At 39.7% G+C, this 26,591-nt stretch overlaps 1 protein-coding gene across 1 annotated transcript; it reads left to right on the forward strand.

Annotated features, from left to right (window-relative positions):
* The first annotated feature begins 959 nt into the window (after positions 1-959).
* Positions 960-26,591, forward strand: LOC140244862 (epithelial sodium channel subunit alpha-like). Its single transcript, XM_072324472.1, has 9 exons — positions 960-1,256; positions 9,009-9,280; positions 10,080-10,189; positions 16,462-16,625; positions 18,084-18,303; positions 20,705-20,763; positions 21,379-21,452; positions 25,801-25,876; positions 26,430-26,591. Exons 1-9 carry the CDS (start codon positions 960-962, stop codon positions 26,589-26,591), a joined length of 1,434 nt encoding a protein of 477 aa, XP_072180573.1.

Genomic DNA, 26,591 nt, shown 5'->3' on the forward strand with positions numbered 1-26,591 from the left:
GTGGGAATAAAAAACGTTATTGTCGTCTGCAAATAAGATGAAGTTCAAACGAGGGGAAGAATTTATAATATCATTAATATAAATCAAAAAAGTAGGGGCCCGAGGATAGTTCCCTGAGTGACACTACACTGCTACATGACACGTTAGAATATAATGAGTGACTAGATTTAAATGCAACATATTGTTTACGATGACTTAGATAACTTCTGAACCATGGCAAAGTAATCCCTCTCACGCCATAATTATGTAATTTTTCAAGTAAAATGTCATGATCAATAGTGTCAAATGCCTTACTAAGATCCACAAAAACTCCAATTATGTGTTCTTTTTTTTTTAGAAATCGCATCAATAATATTGTCGACAGATTTGATTATAGCATAATCGGTAGAAAATCCTTTCCCAAAACTAAACTGATTCGCATTCAATATATCATTTTCAGTCATAAACGAGTAAAGACGTTTGTAAACTACTTTTTCTACTAGTAAAATTTTCGATAGTACAGGCAACAATGAGATGGGTCTATAATTTTTCACCACTGATGATATAGAAAACAATGCTGCTATAGGAAACAATGAAACGGCCTCCTACATGAGAGCTTTCACTTCTAGCTGCCCAGCAAAGAAAATTTGATTGATATTTGAGGCAGTGAGATAAAAACAGCGGAGTGAAGGGGGGGGGGGGGAGACTCTCGACAGTGGCTAAAAAACCGTTGATGGAATAGACAGGTACGAGGAGTCGACAGATGTATACGATCAAAACTGAACTGTATAATCTGTGTCGTGTGGTGCCATCACACTAAACCTCTCATAAACCAGCGTGAATTCGTGCTTTTCGTTAACAGATGAAAAGTATACTTATCAGATATAGACACAGATTTCATCAGAATAAGAACATTTCGATAAACAGTCAGAGCCAAACTTTCCTCTAGTCACTAGGGAGAGCCTGAACCACAAGCCGTGATGGCGCAAGCTGCAGCAAAGGATGATGATGCGGGTTCGAAGCGCCAGGGTGCAGGTTATCGCTCCCTGCGAGATATTATCAAGGAGTTTGCCGATAGCACCACAGCGCACGGGATCCAGCGGATAGTCTGCGCCGAGTCGTTCCCCGCCAAATGTTTTTGGACAGTCATCTGCTTGGTTGCTACGGGCCTTCTTCTCTATCAGGGCACTCGGATCATCCAGGACTTCGGCCAGAGACTTGTCAACACAAAGATAGAGCTCGTGAAGAGCAGCAACATCGAGTTCCCGGGAGTGACAGTAAGACGCAGTGTTTTTTGTTTGTTTGTTTGTTTTTTGTTTAACTCAGTAGTTACAAGCCTCTGTTGCACCATACGCCCAACATCTTAATCTTTGTTTTTGTTTTTGTCTATTTTTGTTTTGTTTTGTGTTGACTGTTGAAATAATTGAGAATACAAAGTTCATAAGGTTGATTTAGGAGAAGCTCACTCTTATGTTCAAGATCGTCCAGTTGACTTGTGCACAAACATTGCAAGAATTCATTGATTCTTCATTGAATAATATTGATATCAACTTGATATTAATTTTGAAATAAACTAAATAACTTTCAGCAAATTGTTTTGTAACCCGTACAAATGTTGCATGAATCAGTGGACCTGTATGGACTCTGTAACGTGTATTATATTTAACTACTCATTGTGTTGAACATGTTCACCGGTTACTGGTTAAGGCAAAGTAAATCACCATGGGACCCGCAGGTCTTCCACCCCACACTCCATCACATATGTCAAACTCTGTAGGCCCTACATAAAATGCAAAAGACAGTCACATTTAACTTTCTGCTCCAACATCTTTATCTTCGTCTGTGAAACCCCAGGCAAGATGTTATTCAAACTTAGTAGGTCACAGACTTACTCTCAGAAAAGGGGCAAGCGGAACAACATTGTCTATAGGTCACATTATAGCTCCAATGGCCCACAGACCTTCAAACCCGAAACTGTGCAACTTTATAGCAAATCTTCCTCCCAGATCTAAAAGTAGTACAGTAATCTATCGATTTATCAATCGATCAATCAATCAATCAATCAGCCAATCAACCAATCAATCAATCAATCAATCAATCAATCAATCTATCTATCTATCTATCTATCTGTCTGTCTAACCGTATATCTATCTATAATCCATCTATCTACATCATCTATCGATCTCTCCGTCTGTCTGTTCATCTATATATCTTTCTATCATTGTGGTCAATGATATAAGTGACGCTTCTGCGTTGAAAATTGGAACAGGTATGGAAAATTAATGTATCAACATGAATTGATTAGTGTGTTTATATCATTTTGGTGTTATATAGCATTAAATCTAAATGATTTTTTTTTCAGTATGAACTACTGATAGTGAAGTCCGAAGTCTGAAGCCTTTTATTAGTGCCTTAAGTATACCAAGTTGAAATTGTTTTCATAATGAAATTTGAAAATGTTTGTATTTTGGTATTTGAGTGTCTCAGATTGATTTGTAGCGCAGTCTTTATTTTTATTGTTTGTATTTTTTATGTTCATGACATTGTTATTATGTACAATCTAAGCAGGGCCCCTTCGTAGATGGATCTACTACAGAGATGGTATAGTAGCTCCATAGCACGGAAGAGCAGTTAATCAGCTGAGAGGGCTACCCTGCTAAAAGGATATTGAAATGAATAAATAAAAACAGATCAATAAAAGCAAATAACTAGCTCTAGAAGCCGTGACCAGCATGGGTTCAGGACGGGCATGCTAAGCGGTATAGTGGGGGCAATAACGGTTGAACTTCGTTATTCGTTTACTGTTGTATCCAAAAACGGGTTCGTTAATCTGAACATTGTGGCGTTAATCTGAACATTGTGGCGTTATTCTGCAGCTTTGTTGCTCTGAAGGTTGATTTATCCGAAAATGAAAATAAGGTTCTTTACTCCGAAGGTTCGATATAGTACGCATTTCTTTTTTTCAGATTAACGAACCAGATTAACGAACCTTCAGAATAACGAACCACATGTCATTTTCGGATTAATAAACCTTGGGAATAACGCCACAAATATTCAGATTAACGAACCCCATTTAAGTTTTGGATCAATAGACCTGTAGGTATAGACAATTTCAGTGTTTCGGAATTACGTACCACCGGAATAACGAACTATATTTCATTGTCGGATTAATGTACATCTAGGTTTACAGAATGTGTGTGTTTCGAAATAACGAAACTTCTAAATAACGAACCTTATTTCATTTTCGATTACTTTGGAATTACAAACATCTTCCGCGATAACATGGGGATGTCAATGAGGTCTATGTAGAGCAGAGTCATTGGTTTGGAATTAACTTTGTGATGGACGAATCCAAGTTATCCGAAGAAAAATAGCAGAAAATTATTTTACAAAGTACATGGAACGTTACATTTCGATAAATATTCGTTTCACCACAAAAATAAAGTTGAGAATACACGCATCATGAATTGACACAAGTCAACATGCATTTGCACCTCATATAGGTCCTTAAAACTCTTTTGCACGTATAGAAGCAGAGAACCCAAGAGAGAGCAACAACAACCACAACAATATACTGTCAATCAAATTTTAATCAGCTTTAAGACATGATAATATACACCTTGATAGTAGATATCTCTCATCAATTAAATTACAGCGATGAAAGGAAGAGGCTTTTCTAATTTAGATCATGCTTAAATTATGTATTGGATTTGTTTCAAATCAAGTACGAAAGCATGCGCAATTCTGTCATTTTATTTTTCAATATTTTGTAGTGAGAGGAGGGGGAATCATGAAACGAGACCACACAGCGATACACTTTTGTGCTCCTTTTCTTTTGCGATGTCTCGACATCCAAAACTGACTCTTATTTTGTCAGCATTTGAAAGTATTCATTTTCATCAAATCTACCTCTTTTCTTCTTTTCAAATGATCACCGCCATAGAGACATTCATCGTCTTTCGTTTGGTTTTGCTTCTATACTCCCATCCCAATTTCTCAGATGAGGGCTAACCTTAATCATAGCCGTCCTGCGTTTTGCTCTGCTGAGCAAGGCAACCCATAGCTGTCGCTTAAGTAATTACCGCTAGGTAGTTTGATTGGATCGACACAGAAAGAACTGTGCAAGGATCAATTCATTTGGACGTAATTGCGAACTGTTTACTGTAAGCGACGCTCACCTGCATGCGTCGAGAAAGAGCTGAACACAGCATTCCCTGCTTGCACTCTATTGCACATATGGCTTTTTAACTGATTATCTAACTTGTATCATCCCGGGGTATACCATTTCAGTGGACAAAACAAATAAAAAAAAAAATGAGGGGGGGGGGGACCGTACGCCCCCTTTAATTTTGTGAAGGCGCCTCCCCTTTACGGAATTCCTAGATCTGCCCCTGCATTCAAGAAAAACAAATTAAGTTGATAGAACGATTTTTTAAAAATATATATTTTTTAAAGTGTTTTAGATATAGAATATGAAATATCTAATCCCGTGGTACATCACTTCTTCTTCTTTTTTTTTTTTGGCATTAGACCTGGGTAAAGATAAAGATGGTCTTCTTTTAAACTGCGCGTATTACATCTATAAAACTGACGCTGAATTAAACTCGCTTCTAAATCGAGAGAATGTGAGAAATGTGAGAATTCAAACTAATTCAGCTATAGCACTATGAAAGTTACACTCTATGTCACTTCTCGACTTCCCCCTTTTGATTCACGTTAGCAAAATGATTAAAGGGTCTAGAAAACTTAAAGGAGAGTGTAATCCAAAGATAATAATCATAATGATTATGTCAATTGAGTGAATTAGTAGATCACATGAGTGACAGTTTAAAGGATGATAATACAGTATATGAAATTATTAAAAATCATCTAACTTACCTCTTCCACAAAGCAGGGAGAATGATATTGAGAAGTTGAGAAAATGTGTAATTTCATAAAACACGAAATTTCATGGAATTTCCTCTCAATTTCTTTACATTACTACCCATTGTGACGTCATGTACCGTAGTACAGAGTAGTCATCTTATCCAGACCAATTCTAAAAATTCATAACTTTCCAACTGATGATCCGATTTTCGTCAAGCTTCGCTCACTGTCATGACTGTGTTTTCCTAATATTGTTGCACTCACTCAGTGCAGATGTATATTTTTATTTGTGTGTCATCCAAAATTTGCGCGTACTTTATAGCATCGATGTGATTTCTATTTTTAGTTTACTTGTCCTATTTGTTTTGCTGCTGCTGCTACTGCTGCTGTTGTTGTTACAAATGTATTTTTGCTTGTTTCTCTTCCAATACCCGTCATGGATTTTGGAAGTGGTAGCTTTTTTATGTCCATCATGCCTAAAGGGATTTTATAGTTTTGGTTTTTCATTTTCTGGTGAGATAATGAGAAATCTCTTATGAAATATGAAAGAGCATGCAATTCTAAGAGGGATTCAATGTTTATTTGATGAAAATTGGTTCTGAAAATTGCTGAGATATCCAGAGCAGAGCAAACATAATAAAAGATGGCACCTATATCTTTGCATGACAATCGCTTAATTGTTTAATACTTTGCATTTGGATGTCTCAGCCATTCAAAAACCGATTTTCACCTGATAAACTCTGAATTCCTCTTAAGATGCTATGCCCTGTATTATTTCCTTTCATAATGTGGTTTCTTGGTATCTCGTAAAAAGTTAAAAGCCCAATTCTCATCCCCACCAATTATACTATAGTATCCCTTTAATATAGACTGTGGGCGAAGGCGATATGTGTTCTTTCTCTGCCGAACTTAATCAAGGACGCGTCCCCTATCACCTATTGAGACATGCAGTTTTCATTATCATTAACTGAAAAGCTACTCTTCTGAAATGATTGTTCTACATTCCCCAGTTGTATATAGGGCTTTGTGTGTGTGTGTGTGTGTGTGTGTGTGTGTGTGTGTGTGTGTGAGAGAGAGAGGGAGAGAGAGAGGGAGAGCTGTAGTGAGTATCATGAGTTTAATTTCAGTTTTGACTCGTGCTTTTCAAAAAGGGACGTGTCCGGAATAAAAAAAAAAGTAATATGTATCTATACACGTGCACCATGCGTTCACACTGAGGACTGCATGTCATGAATCGTGTATTAACAACAACAACAATAATAATAATAATAATGATAATGATAATAATAATAATAATAATAATAATAATAATAATAATAATAATAATGATAATGATAATAATAATAATATGAAATATCTATATGGCGCTTAATACAACATGTTCCATAGAAATCGCGTGTGACAAAATAACTTTGGTTAATAACGCATTTCTTTCAGCCTCTTTCTCTCTCTCTTTCTTTTCATCAAATTGTAAATTTTATAGCCAGTTTTGGTCGTCTTTTTTTTTCTATAATTGACAAGAAAATAGGTATTATATGTGATTATGTGCATGGGTACGTAGCTCGCGGTACATTATTTTACTAAGGGTATATAAAGGCAAATAAACGCCTAGGTTACGTCCCTTGACATTCAGTTTATTCCTGAACTTAAATCTGTGAAGTTCCCATTTGCTGTAGTTTGTAGGACGGTGAGTTACCTCAGTCGGTAGCGCGTCTGCCTCACGATCCAAAGGACCTGCGTTCAATTCCCAAGTTCCACTGAGCAATGTTGTGTGTATACCATCTTAGCAAGATGTAAAACACTCTGTCCCACGGATAGGACGTAAAATGGAGAATCACAACACTCATACACGTAAAAGATCCTGCTTCATTACTTATGCATCGCAAAGAGCAGGGTGTTTAACCCGGTGAAGTGGTCCCATTTCACATCCAACTGGACTCCATTGAAGACCAGCTATTATTGCAGCTGAATATGGGCTAGCAAACCACCTTCTTAGATGGATATAAGCAAAACAAACAAACAGCTTTACATAAAGTTCATGTCAAATACTGGCAAATTGATTCAGAAAGAGAAGAGTCTTATCACGACAGCAATTTCTTATAGAAATGTTCATAACATGCAGTATACATTTCATTTATTTCATAACAAACAAAATTTACCGTTCAATATAACTTAGACGAGGCAGTTAAAGCACTTATAATTTATGTAGGGCATATCCCGACAACTGTAACGGCATACGGTGTATATCTTTCGTTTTTTTCTTTTTTTTTCACAGTGGTTTTATGCGACATTGGCTGCGAATTAAAGACTCAATTAAGCAAGGTGGAAATTTATTTGGCTCCGATGGAATAAAGTGCATCCATACTACAAATTCATCACGTTATCGAGGCAGCGTTCAAGTGGAAAGAACCGTATAATGCCTATTTTCCAATGAGTTGTTGAAGTCTGTATATAGGACCTATTCGAGAAATGTAACAGCGGTATATCATTGTGCTTGTACGTGAAGAGTATTGTATGACTCATGTGAATTTAATACTCTAACATGTACACGATCATGCAGAAAGAGTGCACGCATGAGTGGGGATATCCAGTTCCAAAATTTGATATCGATAGAAAATTCAGAAAAATAGTTGTTTGCAATTTTGATCATGTTCCGTTTGTTTCAACGTATTTGATGTAACTATTCAATTCAGTTCAATTCATTTATTTTCATACTTCTGATTTATGAACATTACAACAGAAATCAAACAAGTTCTTTTACCTTGTAAACAATGTGCAGAAAACAAACAATGTACATGGTGATAACACAGTAATTACATGTAATGATAAGTGGTCAAAATCGAAATCGAAATTGGGTTGATCAAAGAGAAGTATGACGGGACCTACATGAAAGCTAGCTTGTTTGGCTGTAAGCCCCCGCGGTGGCCGAGTAATCAGTGTTTGTGAAAAAAAGAAACGGAGAACGGATAGAAGATAAGACCAGATGATGTAATGGTGCCAAATAAGAAAAGCGGGGTATTCCTATGTGATAAAAAAAGAAGAAGAAGAAAAAAATATATACTAAAATGTGAACCATTACTCTGACCGAGCTATCATTGGTTTCCGGAGTAGAACATGATTTGCATAATTATAAAGCCTACGTTGGTATATACACGACGATATAAACTGTTGTTGCATTAAAACTTTCGCCAGGATATGAGCAGTAAGACACAAAAAGTAACATGTACAGCTATTAAGCCATGTGATGCCTGATAAGAGCATGGTTGAAGAATATAACGCTTAAAGGGAATATGTTGTTTTCTACAGATATTGCTGCATTTTCTTTCTTCATTAGATTTAATAGATTTCGAGCAAATTGCCCTTTAACTTAATGCTATCACAAACCTTGCTAATTCTAGGTCGATCCGTCAGGTGCCACACTATTAACTTGTTTCAAGAATTGTTTGTTATCATATCATGCGGATGACAAATAAAAACAAATGAACAGAAATGAAACAGATCGTTATTGCTTAATAAGATTCATTGCTCGTGTCTGATCGGCATTTAAACTCAAGTTAGTACATTTTAGCACTTCCTTAAAATATGAAATAAGAACATGTTCAGTGATATGACATAGAAACAAACAAACAAACAAACAAACATCCAACAAAAACAACAACAATAAAAAAGAACAACATCAACCCCTACAGGCAAATAAAACACAGCCACAGAATAGCAGCCGCTGGTACGCCATTGGAGCCACACGGAGCTAACTGACTAAACTCTTATCGTTCGCCATCAAGTGAATAATTCCTTGTTTTGTGGTAAGACGCATTACTGTTATACACGATCTGTACAGTACTTTTCGTTATTATCATGTGGATGACAAAATAATGAAAATAAAAAAAAATGAAACTGATCGTCATTGCTTGATATGTGATTCATTGCTCTTGTCTGATCGGTATTAAAACTCAGTTAGTACATTTTTTAGCACATCCTTAAAATATAAAATATGAACTTGTTCAGTGAAATAACATAGAAACAAGCAAACCAACATCCAACAACAACAACAACAACGATGAAAAAGAACAACTTTTTTTTTATTGGACAACATTGTGAGATTTCGTCGAGAAAAGCGGTGACAATATCAATGATTTTGACACTTTTGTTCTTTACCCGACAAGGTGTGCAACATGAACATGATGCGACGTAGTGCATTACGTAACAGCAAGTACCATCCCCTCGCCGTCTGGGAAATGGGGATCCCTCTGACCTCTACCCAAAACGAGTATCCCGAACTCAGCTTCAAGGCCATCGAGCAGTTCGATCTCGAAGGCGACCGGACCTTCGGCATGCCCGTAGTGTGGCCGACTAGGAATGACATCAAGAAGTTCGGACATCAGGCCGAGGACCTCATCCTTGACTGTACCTACGACTGGAAACCATGTGGGATAGAGTGAGTAAAATGATATATCCAATGTCCTCAAACATGCAAATACATATTTTTATTTTTTTTTATGACACTGTATTCTCCTTTTTTTTTTTGGGGGGGGGGATTTCATTCAATATCGGGTTCATTTTCACAATGAAATGAGTTTGAACGAGAATAAAAAGCTGTTCTCATTTCTGCTGCTGAATCACATTCTTCTTGTTTTCAGCACAGGATACATTTTTTAAAAATCAAACCACGTATACAAAAGTGATATACTGTGCATAAATCTCAGACCACATAAATCTCATACATATACACATACACGCACGCACACACACACAAAAAACACACACACACACATTCTGTTGATCCATGCTTAGAAATTATCGAATAAGAAACTGTGAGAGTAATGAAAGGCGCAAATACCTGTCATGGAATGACGATCAGTTCGAAGTAAAGCTTACCATTATGAAAATAAACGTAGGGGACCTTTCAATTTGGAGGTTGCCGATTTCGAATCCCGTGCAGTGATCCCTTCAATCTCGCGATGATTACTTCTTCATTAAAAATTTCTCCTACAATCTTTTAGACTATGTGTGTGTGTGTGTGTGTGTGTGTGTGTGTGTGTGTATGCACAAAGTAGGCCTACTTTAAGAATGTTTGTTATAATGGAGGCTTGGAGTGCTAGGTTGCTAGCTTTACTGGTGATAATTATTTTCATCGATGCTATTCAAGCACTATTCAACACTGCTTTTAATGGTGTATACCCATAGAGCTGTATTATTAAAATGCAGCTCTATGTGTATACCCCACTTTGCCACAGAAATTTCACACAGTTTCAGCACCCGGTGTACGGCAACTGCTTTACTTTCAACTTGCCTGACTCGGAGACCGGGATGGCTCTACGGACTTCTCTCATCGGCTCAAAAAGTGGTGAGGAGAGGACTTCTTGCTTCCTTTCAGCACACAAACTACAGAAAACAATGCACGAAACAAGTATCAATTCATCTTGGTAAAACGCAATTTTTTTAAGAAGCAACGTGTACTCCACCCAAGACATGTAACAAGTCTGACGTAAGAAAGAAATGCCATTTCACACGCAAGAGAGTGCATGCTGTAAAGAATATGCAACGCAACCGTTTTCATGGTATACACACAAAATATCACAGCGATGACGAAGTGGTTATAGTTCACAGATTTTCAGAATCACTTGGCTTAGAATAGAAAAAATATATAATCTCTGTATTTGTCCAAGAAAAAATTTAAAATCATAATTGAAAATGTCACACTCGTCTTTGTCAGCTGTGAAATTAGAGGGTCAGTCAGACCGCAACGCGGCTGTTAATGAGCTCAAAACAAAAATGTATCGTACGCGCAGGTTTTTGCGCATGTCCTTCTCGGCACCCGAGATTCTGCGAGATATTCAGAGACGAAGTGCATGGTCGACGAGATTCACTTAGGAACGACATTACGATCTACTCTCCGTGACTAATTGACATGATTTGTGAATATTTGATATAAATCACACCTTTTAATGCTTAATATATTATGTAAAATGAACTTATGATACATCTTATTCTTATCACTGCATCCTAATGACATCATACTATAATTCGAGCAACGTTTGTCTGTCTGTCTGTCTGTTTGTTCCTCTAATCCTCCCAGGTCCTTGGTCCGATCTCCATCAAACTTAGTGGGTGGATGCAGGTTGACCGCGAAATTGCCCTTGAGGGGTTCATTTTTGGAAAGGTCAAGGTCACTGGGGTCAAAGGTCAAATAACTGTTTTTCGATACTCCTTGGGATTCCCCCAGAAATATCCTCAATGGGGATTTACCAGGTGTAGGCCTACTTATGCTTCCAGCAAGTTTGGCCAAGATCGGACCAAGGAGTAGCGCAAAACAGTTATTTCACCTCCGTTGACCCTGTGACCTTGACCATTTCTGGGGGAATCCCTATAGAGGATTTCTGGGCACTGGCTGAAGCCAAACAAGCACGATACATGCACTTCATCATAGCCCCCCCCCCCCCCCATGCCCCACTTCTGCTGATTCAGCACTCCACGGGTACATTGACTAGTTTTTAAAACGATCCTAAGACAGATTATGACAAGGCTTTCTATCTATTGATCACCCAACCCGTTCCAAGGTTGAATCAACTCATTACTGATATCCAACGTTCTAGAGATTCTTGTTATAATAGCACAGTAAGAACTAGCCTTTGGACAAGGCCTCGCGCGCTGTTTGCCTCTCAACAGTGTCTGAAAATAGACTAACGCAGTGTGCGTGACAGCAATGATCTCTGGACCGAGCCGCGTCAGAGTCGGGGCCTGCGGCCCCTCCGACCGTGTTCGTTGCTGTATCGCAATTAGTCTCGATTCAGACACACAGGGGATGTAAGCCCAGACCGCATTGGCTAAAGGCTAAGTAAGAACTGAATTGGTCCCTCGCTTAGAAAACTATAAAAATTGAAAGTCTCCTCGAGTAAAAATCGTGGTGTGGCAATTTGAGATACATGCATGATCATGCACTCCCAGGGTATCATTAGTTAAATTACTCAGCGATGTATACAGTAGAATTAGATGGAATAATTATTGTAATACACAGTAGAGAGCCCCAAAAAACTATGTGTGCAAAGTAAGTGTTAGATCTTTTATTATTGATTAATAATGAGCTATTCATTAATGCAACAGTTACTGTATCTGGTTGAGTAAACAAAATCCAAGCCAAAGTTGAGCTGTCGATCAGAGTGGAGTGTTGTTCTTGTTGTTTACGTGGAGATCTTAGTTGCAGTTGCCTAATGCCCGAGCGCGTATACATACATCGTGCGCGCACACACACACACACGCACAATAGGGTCCTACACTTTCATCTACACACAGAGTACGAGTATTACTGTATGTACAGTACACGTTTACTGTCCTTCCGCGCCGTTCAACTCTCCACTCGGAGGGAATTAACCAATCAGAAACGCGTATTCGCGGCAAACTGAAATCTCGTCAAAAATTAACTGTACAACGCAATGATTCAAATTCATGACATTCTTCCGTCGAGATGTTTTCATTGCAACTGATTGACAAATTGCCCTACATCGACGTAAATAAGCACTGAATTGATCAGTGTTTTAGTAGTAGCCATGATAAAAAATCATGGGCGTCCTGCTCGAGTATGTACGCCCATGATTTTTTATCATGGCTACTACTAAAACACTGATCAATTCAGTGCTTATTTACGTCGATGTAGGGCAATTTGTCAATCAGTTGCAACGCAATGATTTATTCGATCACCTGACCCGTTCCAAGAATCAGTCCACATGAAGTCATCATATTTTCATAGTATGATATTTCCTCTTTCATTTCATACCTCGTCCATTTTGGTCCACGTTTATTTCATTGTTTTAATGTACCCCCTAAGAAAAATGAAAAATATGCAAATTTTATGTTTTATAATTTCCTTGTTCAGTATATTTTATATGTCACAACCTTTCAAGTGGTCGGATGTCATCAGAGTATAACATTTCAGCTTTTTATCGATGTATAAATCATGTAGATTGGTAATGTCGTTTAGATTTACAGGGACTCTATAAATATGTGGTCTTCCAGCTCATTACGGATATTCATGTCTGCAAGGTCCATGCATACGCGTACGATATTTGAGAAGGCTTTTCAGGATGTTGCGGTCTGACTGGGGTATAATATCGTTTGTAAAATGACAACAATCCAGTCAGTCCCGCAGCACGTATGCTAATGAGCCGATCCGGCAAGATTTATTCAGCACTCTCGTTGACGATCTTTGCGTCCCGAAGGTGTCTCTTGAGTGCGAGATTTTGCGAGAGTTTGACATGGCTTTGGTTTTCACAGTGCAGCGACGTTTACATGCATTCATTATGGTTACTAGTCACAATAAGTTGTTTTCCAGACTTTGATCTTTATTTTGATACCAAATTTGCGTATAATATCGGTTCTTGTCATGACGTTATAATCAGTTGAATTTACGTAAATTTCACCTGCTTTTCACGGAAGATTTTGTTATCTAAAGTTCGTTTTTGGTTCCTGACCGGATTAAGAAACCGTTGTTTCTGATTTTGGCTTTTTCGTAGAGAGGAAACTTAGATGCTCATCATATATTGGAGGCAAGAAGACGCAAGCATGATTTATACTAGTTTTTCCGTTTTGAAATGTCTGTAAAATTCACTCCTAAGCCGGAAGTATGCTCCACACAAAGTGTACAGTGGCGCGAGAGAGCTCTCTCATTGGACAGTGCTTGCATCCAGCACTTGAACTTGGCTTGAACTACACCCGTGCCAAGAAACCGCAAGTGGCATGAAACCGTTATGTAGCAGCGTAATGACGTAATGCAAGCGCTGAATGCAAGCGCTGTCCAATGAGAGAGCTTACTCTTGAGATGGCACGGTTTCAAGCTGACCAGCACTGACATCGATGTATATTTTACTGGTTCCTGACCGGATTAAGCAGCAAATTGTCAAGATATTTACATGGATACAAAGATTAAGAGATGGGCTACCAAATATACCAAATATTCCAAAATATACCAAATATACCAAAGTGGTATTCCACTTGAATGGTTTAAAGATTACTTGTTAAATAGAAAGCAATATGTGTACTATGAATCTGTTAACTCTGAAGTATTACCTATACAATGTGGAGTCCCACAAGGATCCATATTGGGACCGTTATTATTTCTAGTGTATGTAAATGATATTTCAAACTCATCTAAGTCACTGCAATATATTATGTTTGCTGATGACACCAATGTATTTTGTTCCAATTCTGATTTTCATTCGCTCGTAAGAACTCTTAACATTGAATTACCGAAATTATCTATGTGGTTTAAGAGTAATAGATTATCACTTAATCTGAAAAAGACAAATTTTATGTATTTCTATAACAAGAAGCACAACATTGAAATGCAACATTTAAATATTATGGTGGATGGTGTATTATTGGAACAAAAAGAGAGTATTAAATTCCTCGGAATATATATAAATGAAAATATGAAATGGAATGTTCATGTACAATATATCTCTGATAAAGTATCTCGTAATGTTGGTATACTTCAAAAGTTAAAGTATTATGTCCCTCAGAATATCTTATTTATGTTATATAATTCATTGATATTATCGCACATTTCTTATTGCAACATTGTATGGGCAACATCAAAGAGCCACATTGATAGTATATTACTTTTGCAAAAGAAAGCAATACGTATATGCACCAGGTTATCGAGACCATTCAGATCCTTTATTCGCAGAATTAAGAACACTTAAGGTAAATGACATTAATTTTTTGCAAAACTCACTCTTTATGTTTCGCTTACATAATGGTCAGTTGCCATCTTCTTTTTACTCATTATTTCAATTAAATAAGGAAATACATTCTTATCCAACAAGACAATCTGATAAGTTTCATTTGTATAATCCCAAAACAGTGATGGCTCTGAAATCTGTCAGACACACCGGACCCGATGTTTGGAATTCTCTTCCTTCTGAACTTCGAAGTTTAAAGTCCACGTATTCTTTTAGGAAGGCTGTAAAAACGATGTTGTTATCTGAATATCAGTAATTCCATTGTCATTGTTATATACACGAAATTCTTTTGTACAAATATCGACACAATTAGTCTATTATGTAATAATGATTATGTAACCGACCATGACCTGTATCAACTGTCCACCTGTACCTCGTTGAAGAAATATTTTGTCATGTCTTGCTAATCAGTGATACAGGTGATTTTATTTTGTATAAACCTTTAGTGAAAGCAGACAAACCTCTCCCTTCCCCTTCTCCTTTCAACTATCCTATCTCTATGCAAGTCATCCCTCCCTCCTATTCTCCTTCCGATGTACATTATAATACTATGTTATGCTACGGGGGCTGCACGCAAATCAAGCTACGCTTATGCTGTAGCCCCTCTGTATTATTCATTGTAGTATGTTTTTTTTTTGTACTTTTGCTGTACATTGTACACAGGCAATGAACAAGAAAATACATATATATATTATCATATTTATGTTTGTACATGAATGTGTATATGTACAATGATGATACAGAAACAAAAAAAATCAAATCAAATCAAATCAAATAATGCATTTTCATTGAGACGCAAGGTGAATTTGGTATTATTTTGACGATGTGAACGTGTACTACACGAATTACTTTTTTCATCATTTTTCAAGCTCAAATTACGCTATGATATTTTTCATTTACAATAATTTGAGTAACATGTGACGATAGCTTACATATTTTTCTTGGATTTGATACCAAATTTGTGAATATAAGGTGTATTTTTGTTGCCGAAAGCCCAAGGACAAGATCCCCTTCCGCAGCTCATTATGTATGCAAGCCTAGAGCGGGCTTGCATACGAGTTGAATAAATACGAGCGAATTATCGGGTGCTGCGGTCTGACTGAATCGTAGTGGGTGTCATTTAACTTCATGAAGCACACACCATAGCGACGTGCCATTTCGAAATCTTTCAGTGGTAGGGTATATCTCAAGGAACCATATCAAATTCTTATAGCATTATGACCGGCACGGCTCCTGACTGGCCCAAAAAGCAAAGTCACCTTGGAGATGTGTTAGCACGCTACAATGATGGTAGGATCTAATTTCGGTGATTATTATTATTACTATTTTTATCATTATCATCATAATTATTATATTAAGCTGAAACTAACACATTTTTCATTCATTCTCCGGGGTGTATATAAACAATCCAGCTGAGTTTGGACCTATAATCTTGAAATGGGTGAATCCTGTTCATGGTTCCAGATTCCTTCGATTACAGACATCCTGACAGACTTTAGAATCTTCGACCCACCGTCACACACACACGGGTGCACGCCACGAGCTCGACACTGACGAATCATGCAGCCCGCGAACTATAAGATACTGAATGAAAAAGTCTAATGTGCTCGACATCAAGTAAAACGAGGCCCACGAGTTATACCTAGGAGGTACTAGGCGAGCTCGCCTAGTACCTCCTTGGTTATACGGTCCACCTGCTCGACACTAGGCAAAACGACCTAAGAGAACGAAATTGCGTACAGGAAGTGCTGTTTGATACGACTCATGGGCCTTTTATGCAGTGTCGAACTCGTGGGCTGTACGACTCGTGGGATGACCCCCCCCCCATACGCTTACACAGTTTTCTAGCTCTCTCGCTTCTGCCTTTTCTTCAATTACATAGGCATCCACCTGACTTTGTTCATTGAGCAGTTCGAGTACATAGGGTACTTTGCAGGCGAGGCGGGCGTACGTGTGGCCATCCATCCAGCCAACACCATCCCTTTGCCAGAGGAGAACGGCTTCACTATCTCTCCCGGACAGCAAACATCTGTCGCGCTCCGAGTAGTATGCTGTTGTTTTGATTAGTGTGCCTTGACCTAAGTTTGGTCGAAATACGAAATAGATTTAATGTTTCTGTCTCATGTAAGATATTCTTCAGTAAGAATTTGGTTAAACACGCGGCAGTCCCCAGTTTGAACTTCTCCAGTTTGAACTTCTCGGCGGAACCGAGGTGGGGGGGGGGGGGGGAACTCTGCCCCACTTTTTTATACAATACATGGGGAATATGAGCATACTTAGGGCGTAACCAAACACCTGTCGCGCTCCGAGTGGTTTCCTGTTGTTTAGATTAGTGTGCCTTGACCTAAGTTTGGTTGAAATACGAAATAGATTTAATGTTTCTGTCTTTGTAAAATATTCTTCAGTAAGAATTTGGTTAAACACGCGGCAGTCCCCAGTTTGAAATTCTCCACTACAGGGCCAGCGAAACCGAGGTGGGGGGGGGGGGCACTCGGCCCCACTTTTTGCACAATACAGGGGAATATGAGCATACTTAGGGCGTAACCACTTTGCCCCCCCCCCACTTTTTACACCAAGGTAGTGGAATCAGAAAAAAACTAACAAAAAAAAAAATAAAACAAACAATAGAATGTGGTTAAGCTTTTGACGTTTGCCCCAGGGATCACTCGTTTCGACTGATCCCTGAGGTTACTCCAAAAGTTAGTGCAAATGAACATTTTCACTCAAAATTCACTCCATTTCCACTCGAAACTCTATCTTTTCTGTTATTTACTTCCTCAAGAGTGAACATTTTCACTCTTTCTTTTTTTTTTTAGAGTAGACAGTTTTTTGACTTTTTTTTTCTTATGCAGGTGCGTAGCAGATCAATATGGAGAGTGAGCCCCTGGGCTTTTGCAACAACAGCAAAGTACAGGATTAATAATATGGGCGTCTTGAAATTTACCATGATAACAGACGCTACCTCAGTTACCTCATTCAAATGGCATTGCAAAATGCTTAGTTTGATTGATATAATATAGACTTAGAGTTAGATATCATTCATAAGCATGGGTGAGCTTGTGTGTAGGTATGTGTGTTTGTGTGTCTGTGTGTGTGAGAGATTTTTTTTTAATCTCTCCCGAACTTGATTTTTTTTTAAATCTCTCCCGAACTTGATTTTTTTAATTGGTTTGTGTACGACCGTTTCTCGTGTACGCTCTTTATATTATTTGTGTTTGTTGCCTTGTCTGTCCTACAATGTGTGTGTGTGTGTGTGTGTGTGTGTGTTTTATTGAATTAAAATTTGTATGTGATGCACTGTCGCTTTGCAGAGCAGTTCCGAGTGGGCTGAAAGGGCTTCCCTGCTAAAAGAAGACGGAATAGATGAATGGATAATGAATACATGAATATAAAAATATATAAAAGCAAATAAATGAATAAATACACAAACACACAAATACATAAATAAGTAATTGAATAGAGGATGAATAAAACAGAAAAACTTCATTGTTTTCGTGCATCAAGGTGGAGATCAAGCGCAAAGAATGGCCATACAGCAAGTGCCTGGGAGATCACGTTAAGGAGAATTACGGGCCATTCAAGGGCATGCACTACACGTCGCAATTCTGTCTGCAGCAGTGCTACCAGAGGGTGCTGCTAGAAGAATGCGACTGTCAGTCCGCCCTCTACGCTACGACTGAGGGCAAGAATGCCACCACGTGCAATATTACCGACAGCTACCAGTGTAAGTCACCTTAACGCGTGATTTGCTCGTCATGCTTTCGTTGACGATTTTAGGGCGGATCATACCGCGATTAATTGTGCTATATATAGTAAGTTCTTTATCAACAACAAAGCCGCCATGCACTCAAACAAGTACACATCTTTAGTAGATGATTTGGCTAGTTAAGTTTCCCCTCCAGCGGTCATTTCAATTTGGTTCTAGTGCCCTGTATCTATTTATGGATACCACAGAGTTTACACTTCATCACGCCTCTCTCAGTTGTGAATTATTAAACATATAAAAATTGGCAAGCCATGTACGAGCATGGATGGGGAGCTATATTGCACCCTGACCTTGATAAATTGTCGCTGTTTTCCCTTTATTAGCGTAAGTGACAGAAGAAAACATCAAACGTGAAAAAAGCACTGGCCAAAGTTTACTTATAACAGAGCAGAAGTTTGAAATTCTACTCTGCCTGTGAGAAGGAGTGTACATTCACAGAAAAAAAAACCCAACAACAACAAGACGAGAAGTAGCCACTAGCCATATCAGGGAAAACATTGCAAACCGCGAAAAGGAGAAATAACAACCAAAGAAGGGAACACAACGCGGTCATTATCATGCGCCGCGCAACTATATACGGGTTGCTATCAGTCATAGAGAAGCTACTCGGGCCTCGGTGACCCTTTGGTCAAGCAGTTGGTATAGATAAATAATAAAATAAATAGAGATGAATAATGTTGCCATAGAGACAAAAAGCCTTTGCATGTCATACATCATTTTGCACGTTGTAAGAGACCTTTTTTTCTCTCTTCACTGAAGACGATTGCAAATTTAAAGTTGACGCCAATGCGGACGAAATTCGTCGTGATTGCAGCTTGAAATGTGGAGTACCTTGCACGTAAGCACAGCAAAATCTAAGGAGAAATAGTAATTGACTCGACTGATTTTTTTTTTTAGCATAACATCTCCATTTTTACGTCATTGCATTTAAATCCGTTTTAGTTTCGCTACATTTCATATTGTTTCCATTTGAGTTGTTTCTCCGTTTCAATAATTTCTCTTTCACTTTTGTATCATCAATTCTCTTTATCTTTATCAGTTATTCATTTACTAAATTTCATCTTATTTTATGAGACTTTACTCCACTCATTGCAGAACTTCTTTCGTTTCCACTTTGTTTTTGCACTTCGCAAGTTTTCGATTTAATTTCATTTTAAATTTCGACTCAATACTATATTTCAGTATCATTTCAATCTATCTAAAATATTTCAATTTCTATAATTTCTACTCCAGATTACAATTTCCATTGTTTACAGCACCTTTCTTTCTCTGTCAACTGCATTGATGTCGTCCATATTGTCACTTCCTGTTCACCTTTTGTTATTACTTTGCAACGATTTGGTTATGAATAGCATATCTCTTAACGGGGTATTCTCTATGCATGCTGCTGAATAAATTCTCACATTTCATTGTCTGTTTTTTTTTTGTATTATTTGATGGAAGATTATTATTAAATCAACTTTTTTTTTCAGAAACTCAGTGTCTTATTTAGCATTTTCATTTTCCTCATACATTTACGGTCATGATTATTCTTAAAATTCTTATCATAGAATTAGAAGAATGGTTGTTCTTGATGGAGGAATGTAATATTTCGTTAGCGATATTCATTGTATGATATAGTAATCGATGTATATATTATATGTTTGTGTGTGTGTGTGTGTGTGTGTGTGTGTGTGTGGATGTGTGGGTTGCAGGATGCGTATGTGTGTGTGAGTACATGTATATGTATATAATCATATATAACTGCTAATTATGACTATACCTTGAATTAAAACATTATTACACAATAAAACAAATTATATATTTGAATGTGAAGTGAAAACATTATTATGGAAAAACAGACAACGAAGAATTTTGACTTGATGTTTGCACGCCAGGCCTCCTGTTTAATATATACGTCTGTAATATTAGCCCCTTTATAAGTTCGTTTTTATTTCATTGCTCTATATACATTGTTGCAGAGAATTCAACCTTGAGAAGACCATTTCTAGCACCATCTGGCCATCCGAAGCATACGAGGTATGAGTCCTAATAAACGCTTTCAGATTGTCCTTGACAGTGACTAGGGCAGTATAAATAATGATAGCAACATATAGCAGCAATGCCTGTGTTATACAGACTAGCTTCTGCAATGTTAGAACTTATTTTCGGGTGCCCCTACATGATCATTATCAATTGTGACATTATCAGGTACCAAATTATACACAGAGAGAACCGAGACATCCGGGTCTTCTTAATGTCAAGAGATAAACGACTCGGACAGAGACTAGTTCCTGTCCAGTACGCGCGTCCAGTACACCGCGAGTCACTCTCATTTTGTATCATTCCATTAACTTCATACAACGTCACTTATACGGAGGGAGAGGTAGCAGTGGGATGGCGGAGAAGAAGTGGCTGAAGAGAATCGAGGAGGAAGAGGTGGGGGAGGAGGGGGAGGGGGAGGGGGAGGGGGAGGGGGAGGGGGAGGGGGAGGGGGAGGGGGAGAGGAAAGTTTATCCTGTGTCATAATATGTCTTAAACGCTTCCCGTGTCCATCTCGTTGAAAACATGACTTGCGCATCTCGCAGTATCAGCAGGTGCCGGATGGCTTCACCCTCCCCTTCAAACGTTTGGCTCTTAATAAAAAATTCGGGGAAAAAATGATTTTCAGAGGTTTCCATCCCAAGATTCTTTCCATGGCTATGATGATGCGTGTGTGTGTGGGGTGGGAGTTGGGGGCATTTAACTCTTGACCCAACAACGAGGATTCCCCCATTTAAATAGTCCGGTGCCCTCGACCCCCTCCCCCCCCCCACACACACACACACATCATAGACACTTAAAAATGTTCAGCTTTCTAGGATCTAGTGTGGCTTCCAGACCCTCTGTAATAGGAGTCCAGTTGGCAAAGGGTCTGGAAACCAGACTACCTCCAATCATAACATAGTTTCATCTTCTCATTTTAACATTTCTTGCCATGATTGTATATCATTTTAATCTGACATCGGTTTTAGAAGCTCAAGCCACTACTTTGTTGACACTCTTCTTCCACAGCTGTTCTTATACAATCGTTTACGAGATAAGAGCAAGAAAGCGGAAAACATCCTGACTGGTCTCCCTGAAACACGGTAAGATTAGTGGATACACGTCACAAATCCGACACCAACGAGTCTTACAGCCCACGAGTCATACCGCCCACGAGCCATACGGCACGACATCATAGTAACGGACTTAATGTACACAGCGTCGGTCTCGCGGGCCTTGTTTGCCTACTGTCGGAACTCACTGGCCTTTTTTTTCTTAGTATCGGCCTCGTGGGCCTTGTTTGCCTGCTGTCGGACTCCATGGGCGTAAATCCCGGGGGGGGGGGGATGGGGGGATATATCTCCCCCTGAAATGGAGGAGGGGGGGATGGCCTGTACAATCATCCCCCTCTGAATTCCGAAAAAAAAAATGGAGGAAGCAGAAATGTGATTGTATCAATTTTGGCATATTGCGTGACGTTTGTACGCCGGCCTTCAGACAGGTAACAGAGCTGGTTAATGTATACATAATTTTCTCAAGCGCTCGCTCGCTTCGCTCGCTCGCGAATAAAGTAACATCGACATAACCGTCGGCCTTATGCCAAAAGGGCCTTAACACCATAGACATTGTACACTATTAGTGCCCTTTTGGCATGAGGCCGACGATACTGTACAATGTAAGGTATGGCTCAGACGTTGACAACGTCACATAGTATAGGCCTACATGTAAACATGCTATGACGCGAGTAACTTGGGACCATCTGCAAAATATGTACGAAAACAAACAAACAAACAATTAAAAAAAAAACTATATCGCCATAATTGAACCCCCTCCATTTCCTGAATCATTCCTGAGAAACGACAGTGACTGGTGACTCAGTCAGGATACATCTATGGGCATACCCAGGGAAGATCAAGGGCGTCGAATCTATTGGGGGGGGGGGGGGGGGCAAAGGGGCATTTGCCCCGCCCCTACGGAAGTGTGTTTAGGCAGACAAATCATTTATCCCCCAAGCAATTCCCGAGATGAGGACAAATCTCGAACCTTCTTAATGGCAAATTGTCCAAATATCGCCAGAACTATGCACCAGATAGTTGTATTGCAATCTTAAACATGCAAAAGCTCCGCTATACAGGATCCCTTTCGATAGACTTTGTACACTTTTGAGATTGACGTATATTTCCCTAATTTATCAAAGAGTGTGCAGCTCATCTTTCACTTAACAAAAGCACCCTCATATGCAGAGGCGTCGATGGGGGGGGGGGAATGGTTCCCCCATAAAAGTGGGACAAACAAAAGCGAAAAATATAGCCACAAACGGCAGTTTTTGGAGTGTAAAATGTCAACATTTTAAAGCTCGCTCGCTCCGCTCGCTCGCATTTAATCGTTATGCCATTCTCCTGATGTTGCTGCCAGTGACTGACAGCAGTTGCGCCCGGTGCGCCCCCCTTAATTTCCAAAGCGAAAAATATAGCTACAAACGGCAGTTTTTGGACTGTAAAATGTCAAAATTTTGAAGCTCGCTCGCTTCGCTCGCTCGCATTTAATCATGCCATTCTCCTGATGTTGCTGCTAGTAATTGCCAGTAGTTTTCGCCCCGGTGCGCCTCTTTAATTTCCAAAGCGAAAAAAAATACAGCCACAAACGACAGTTTTGGGGTCTGTAAAATGTCAACATTTTCAAGCTCACTCGCATTTAATCATTATGCCATTCTCCTGATGTTGCTGCCAGTAACTGCCAGCAGTTTTCACCTGGTGCGCCCCCCCCCTTGATTTCCAAAGCGAAATAATACAGCCACAAGGGACAGTTTTTGGGACTGTAAAATATCAAAATTTTCAAGCTCACTCGCTTCGCTGCTCGCATTTTAATCGTTATGCCATTCTCCTGATGTTGCGTACTGCCAGTAATTGCCAGCACTTGTGCCCGGTGCGCCCCCCCTTAATTTCCAAAGCGAAAAATATAGCTACAAACGACAGTTTTGGGACTGTAAAAAGTCAAAATTTTCAAGCTCACTCGCTTCGCTCGCTCGCATTTAATCGTTATGCCATTCCCCTGATGTTGCTGCCAGTAATTGCCGGCAGTTGGCCCGGTGTACCCCCCTTAATTTTCAAAGCGAAAAAATACAGCCACAAACGGCACTTTGGGGACTGTAAAATGTCAAAATTTTCAAACTCGCTCGCTTCGCTTGCTCGCATTCAATCGTTATGCCATTCTCCTGATGTTGCATGCTGCCAGTAATTGCCAGCGCAGCAGTTGTGCCCGGTGCGTCCCCCCTTAATTTCCAAAGCGAAGAATATAGCTACAAACGACAGTTTTGGGACTGTAAAAAGTCAACATTTTCAAGCTCACTCGCTTCACTCGCTCGCATTTAATCGTTATGCCATTCCCCTGATGTTGCTGCCAGTAACTGCCAGCAGTTGCGCCCGGTGCGCCCCCCTTAATTTCCAAAGCGAAAAAATACAGCCAAAAACGGCAGTTTTTTTACTGTAAAATGTCAAGATTTTCAAGCTCGCTTGCTTCGCTCGCTCGCATTCAATTGTTATGCCATTCTCCTGATGTTGCTGCCAGTAATTGCCAGCAGTTGCACCCGGTGCGCCCCCCTTAATTTCCAAAGCAAAAAAATACAGCCACAAACGGCAGTTTTTGGACTGTAAAATGCCAAAATTTTCAAGCTCGCTCGCATTTAATCGCTACACCATTCTCCTGATGTTGCTGCCAGTGATTGACAGCAGTTGCGCCCGGTGCGGCGCCCGTTGCGGCACCCCTTAATTCCCAAAGCGAAGAAGTATATCTACAAACGGCAGTTTTTAGACTGTAAAAGTCAAAATTTTCAAGCTCGCTCGCTCCGCTCGCTCGCATTTAATCGCTATGCCATTCTCCTGATGTTGCTGCCAGTGATTGACAGCAGTTGCGCCGGTGTGCCCCCCCCCTTAGTTTCCAAAGCGAAGAATATAGCTACAAACGGCAGTTATTGGACAGTAAAATGTCAACATTTTCAGTGTAAAAAGATTTCACCGTGGAGGGGGGAAACCCCCCTACCATACCCTCCCCCCCTTGCTTGCTTCGCTCCCTCACGATCTCATAACCGCTCCCCCTAAGATCAAATCCTGTCTATACACACGCCGGTGATAGACCCCACTATTTTGTAGGCCTTCGCAGTGATGTCGCACAGGCGGAGCAAGAGCTGAAATACCACGATTTAGTCATTCAATAATATATTGTGAATATTTCATTTTCTATTGGGTTTTTTTTTGTGGGAGAGGGATACACCCCCCCCCCATACACACCCTCCCCCCGTTCGGTCGCTCCGCTCCCTCTCACAGATATTTCAAAAACAAACTGATTTTCCGCCGCAAGTCATCTGATAAGCAAAAAAAAAACAACAAGAACAAAAAGTCTTCATATTTTTGCTGCCATTCTCCTCCCACTTTATATTTCTGCAAAAGAGTGGGACATCCGATCCCTGTAAAGTGTGTGTGTGTGTGATGGTGACCATCCCCCCCCCACTCCTCAGTACGGATTTACGCCGTTGCATGGACCTCTTTTTTTTTCTTAGTATCGGCCTCGTGGGCCTTGTTTGCCTACTGTCAGACTATTTGGCTTTACTTGTCTTGTGTCGAGCTTATGGGCTGTATGACTCGTGAATGTCGGGATATCCCAATACGATGAAATGGATTATACATGCTGCAGAAACATGATTTTTTTTTTCTATGTGTATAGTATCTGTGGTAAATGAATCTAAGCATGGTCAATATAATCTTAAACGTCTTAAAATTCTGATTATGGAATTTTGCGTATAACCAGGTGCTGTGCTCACTCTGACTTAAAAAATAGCTTTTGGGCATTCGTTTTGTCGTTACTGCTCGCCAGATCATTGGGTACATCTAATTTACTACCAACCATGAATGGGGGCTTCGCTTTAATGCAAGGGACTATGATTGCCCGGTATAATGCAGATAGGTGGTTTGAACATCATGTGAAACATTATACAAAATACAATGATGCACAGGACAGAGTGGATCGGTGAGAATTGGATGCGCGAGTTTAACTTTGGAACTGTTCAAACCCACTAGCGCAGCGAGTGGGTTTTAGACTGTTCCAAAGTTATACGAGAGCATCCAATTCTCACCGATCCACGAAATAGGCCTGTGCATCATCTGTGTTATAAAATGGACCCGTAAACTCATGAAATAGAATCATTTTCCCCATCATGCATCCGGTACACCTACAACACTATACAAGACTTGAGCCATGCGTTCAGACTTTACCGGACGCATGGCCATGCGTTCGGATTTAAGCGGACGCATGGCTCAGTGTGGATCAGTATAAATCAATGCATGACAATTGACCAATCAGATCACAGAGATTCTAAAGCCCATTGTATAATCACTTTCTAATCATTTGATTATCTACCTTATATTCTGTGTTCTTTAATGTCTCATCTGTCAACAGGGCAAACGTTGCGCGCCTTGTTGTTTACTACGAGCAACTGAATTACGAATCAATTCAGGAGCGACCTGTATACACGGTACGTATGTCATTCAAGACGGGGTCATCCCACAAGACCGACACCCATGAGTCATGGATAACAACCCACGAGTCCTACAGCCCACCACTTCGACATTAGGCAAGTACAGCCCATGAGACTGACACTAGATAAAAACAGCCAACGTGTTCAACAGATAGAATACGGGGTTTAATGTGTCGGTCTCGTGGGCCTTGTTTGCTTAGTGTCGAACTCATCGGCTGTATGACTCGTTGGCTGCCTAACTCGTGGGCTGTACGACTCGTGGGCTGTATGACTCGTGGGTGTCGGTCTCGTGACGTGCACCCATTCAAGACCTGTCGACATTGAAATGAAGTGATATCAACTGCCAATAAAATTTCTGTCTGCTAGTGTCAGTAATGTACATTTTAGTAAATGACCCACTGAAAATGTGCCAATTGCAAAACAACAGCTCTTGATTGGCTCTGTGGTACAGAGAATTATTTTTCCATGGAATAGTTTATTCGTGCCAAAACTGGACTGTCCTTGATTGCTCATGAATATTCATGAATGACATCGTCACGTGTCTATGTAGCCTGAGACCCTGCTCGGTGGTCTTGGCGGTCTGATGGGACTGTACATAGGCATCTCCGTTATCACACTTGCCGAGATTGCCGTCTTTTGCGCTGAGATCATCAGGTACTTCATCAGGAAACTGCGGGGCAAGATTTACCCCGAGCACGCCCTCAACGACTAG

The sequence above is a fragment of the Diadema setosum genome, chromosome 21 (assembly GCF_964275005.1).
Source record: "Diadema setosum chromosome 21, eeDiaSeto1, whole genome shotgun sequence".
Lineage (NCBI taxonomy): Eukaryota > Metazoa > Echinodermata > Echinoidea > Diadematoida > Diadematidae > Diadema > Diadema setosum.

What these genes read in the sequence shown, in the direction of transcription:
- LOC140244862 (XM_072324472.1), top strand. Translation starts at nt 960, where the DNA reads ATGGCGCAAGCTGCAGCAAAGGATGATGATGCGGGTTCGAAGCGCCAG. An exon ending in TGGAAACCATGTGGGATAGA is followed by an intron (nt 9,281 to 10,079) that starts GTGAGTAAAATG and finishes ACTTTGCCACAG; the next exon opens with AAATTTCACACAGTTTCAGC. An exon ending in AGGAGCGACCTGTATACACG is followed by an intron (nt 25,877 to 26,429) that starts GTACGTATGTCA and finishes GTGTCTATGTAG; the next exon opens with CCTGAGACCCTGCTCGGTGG.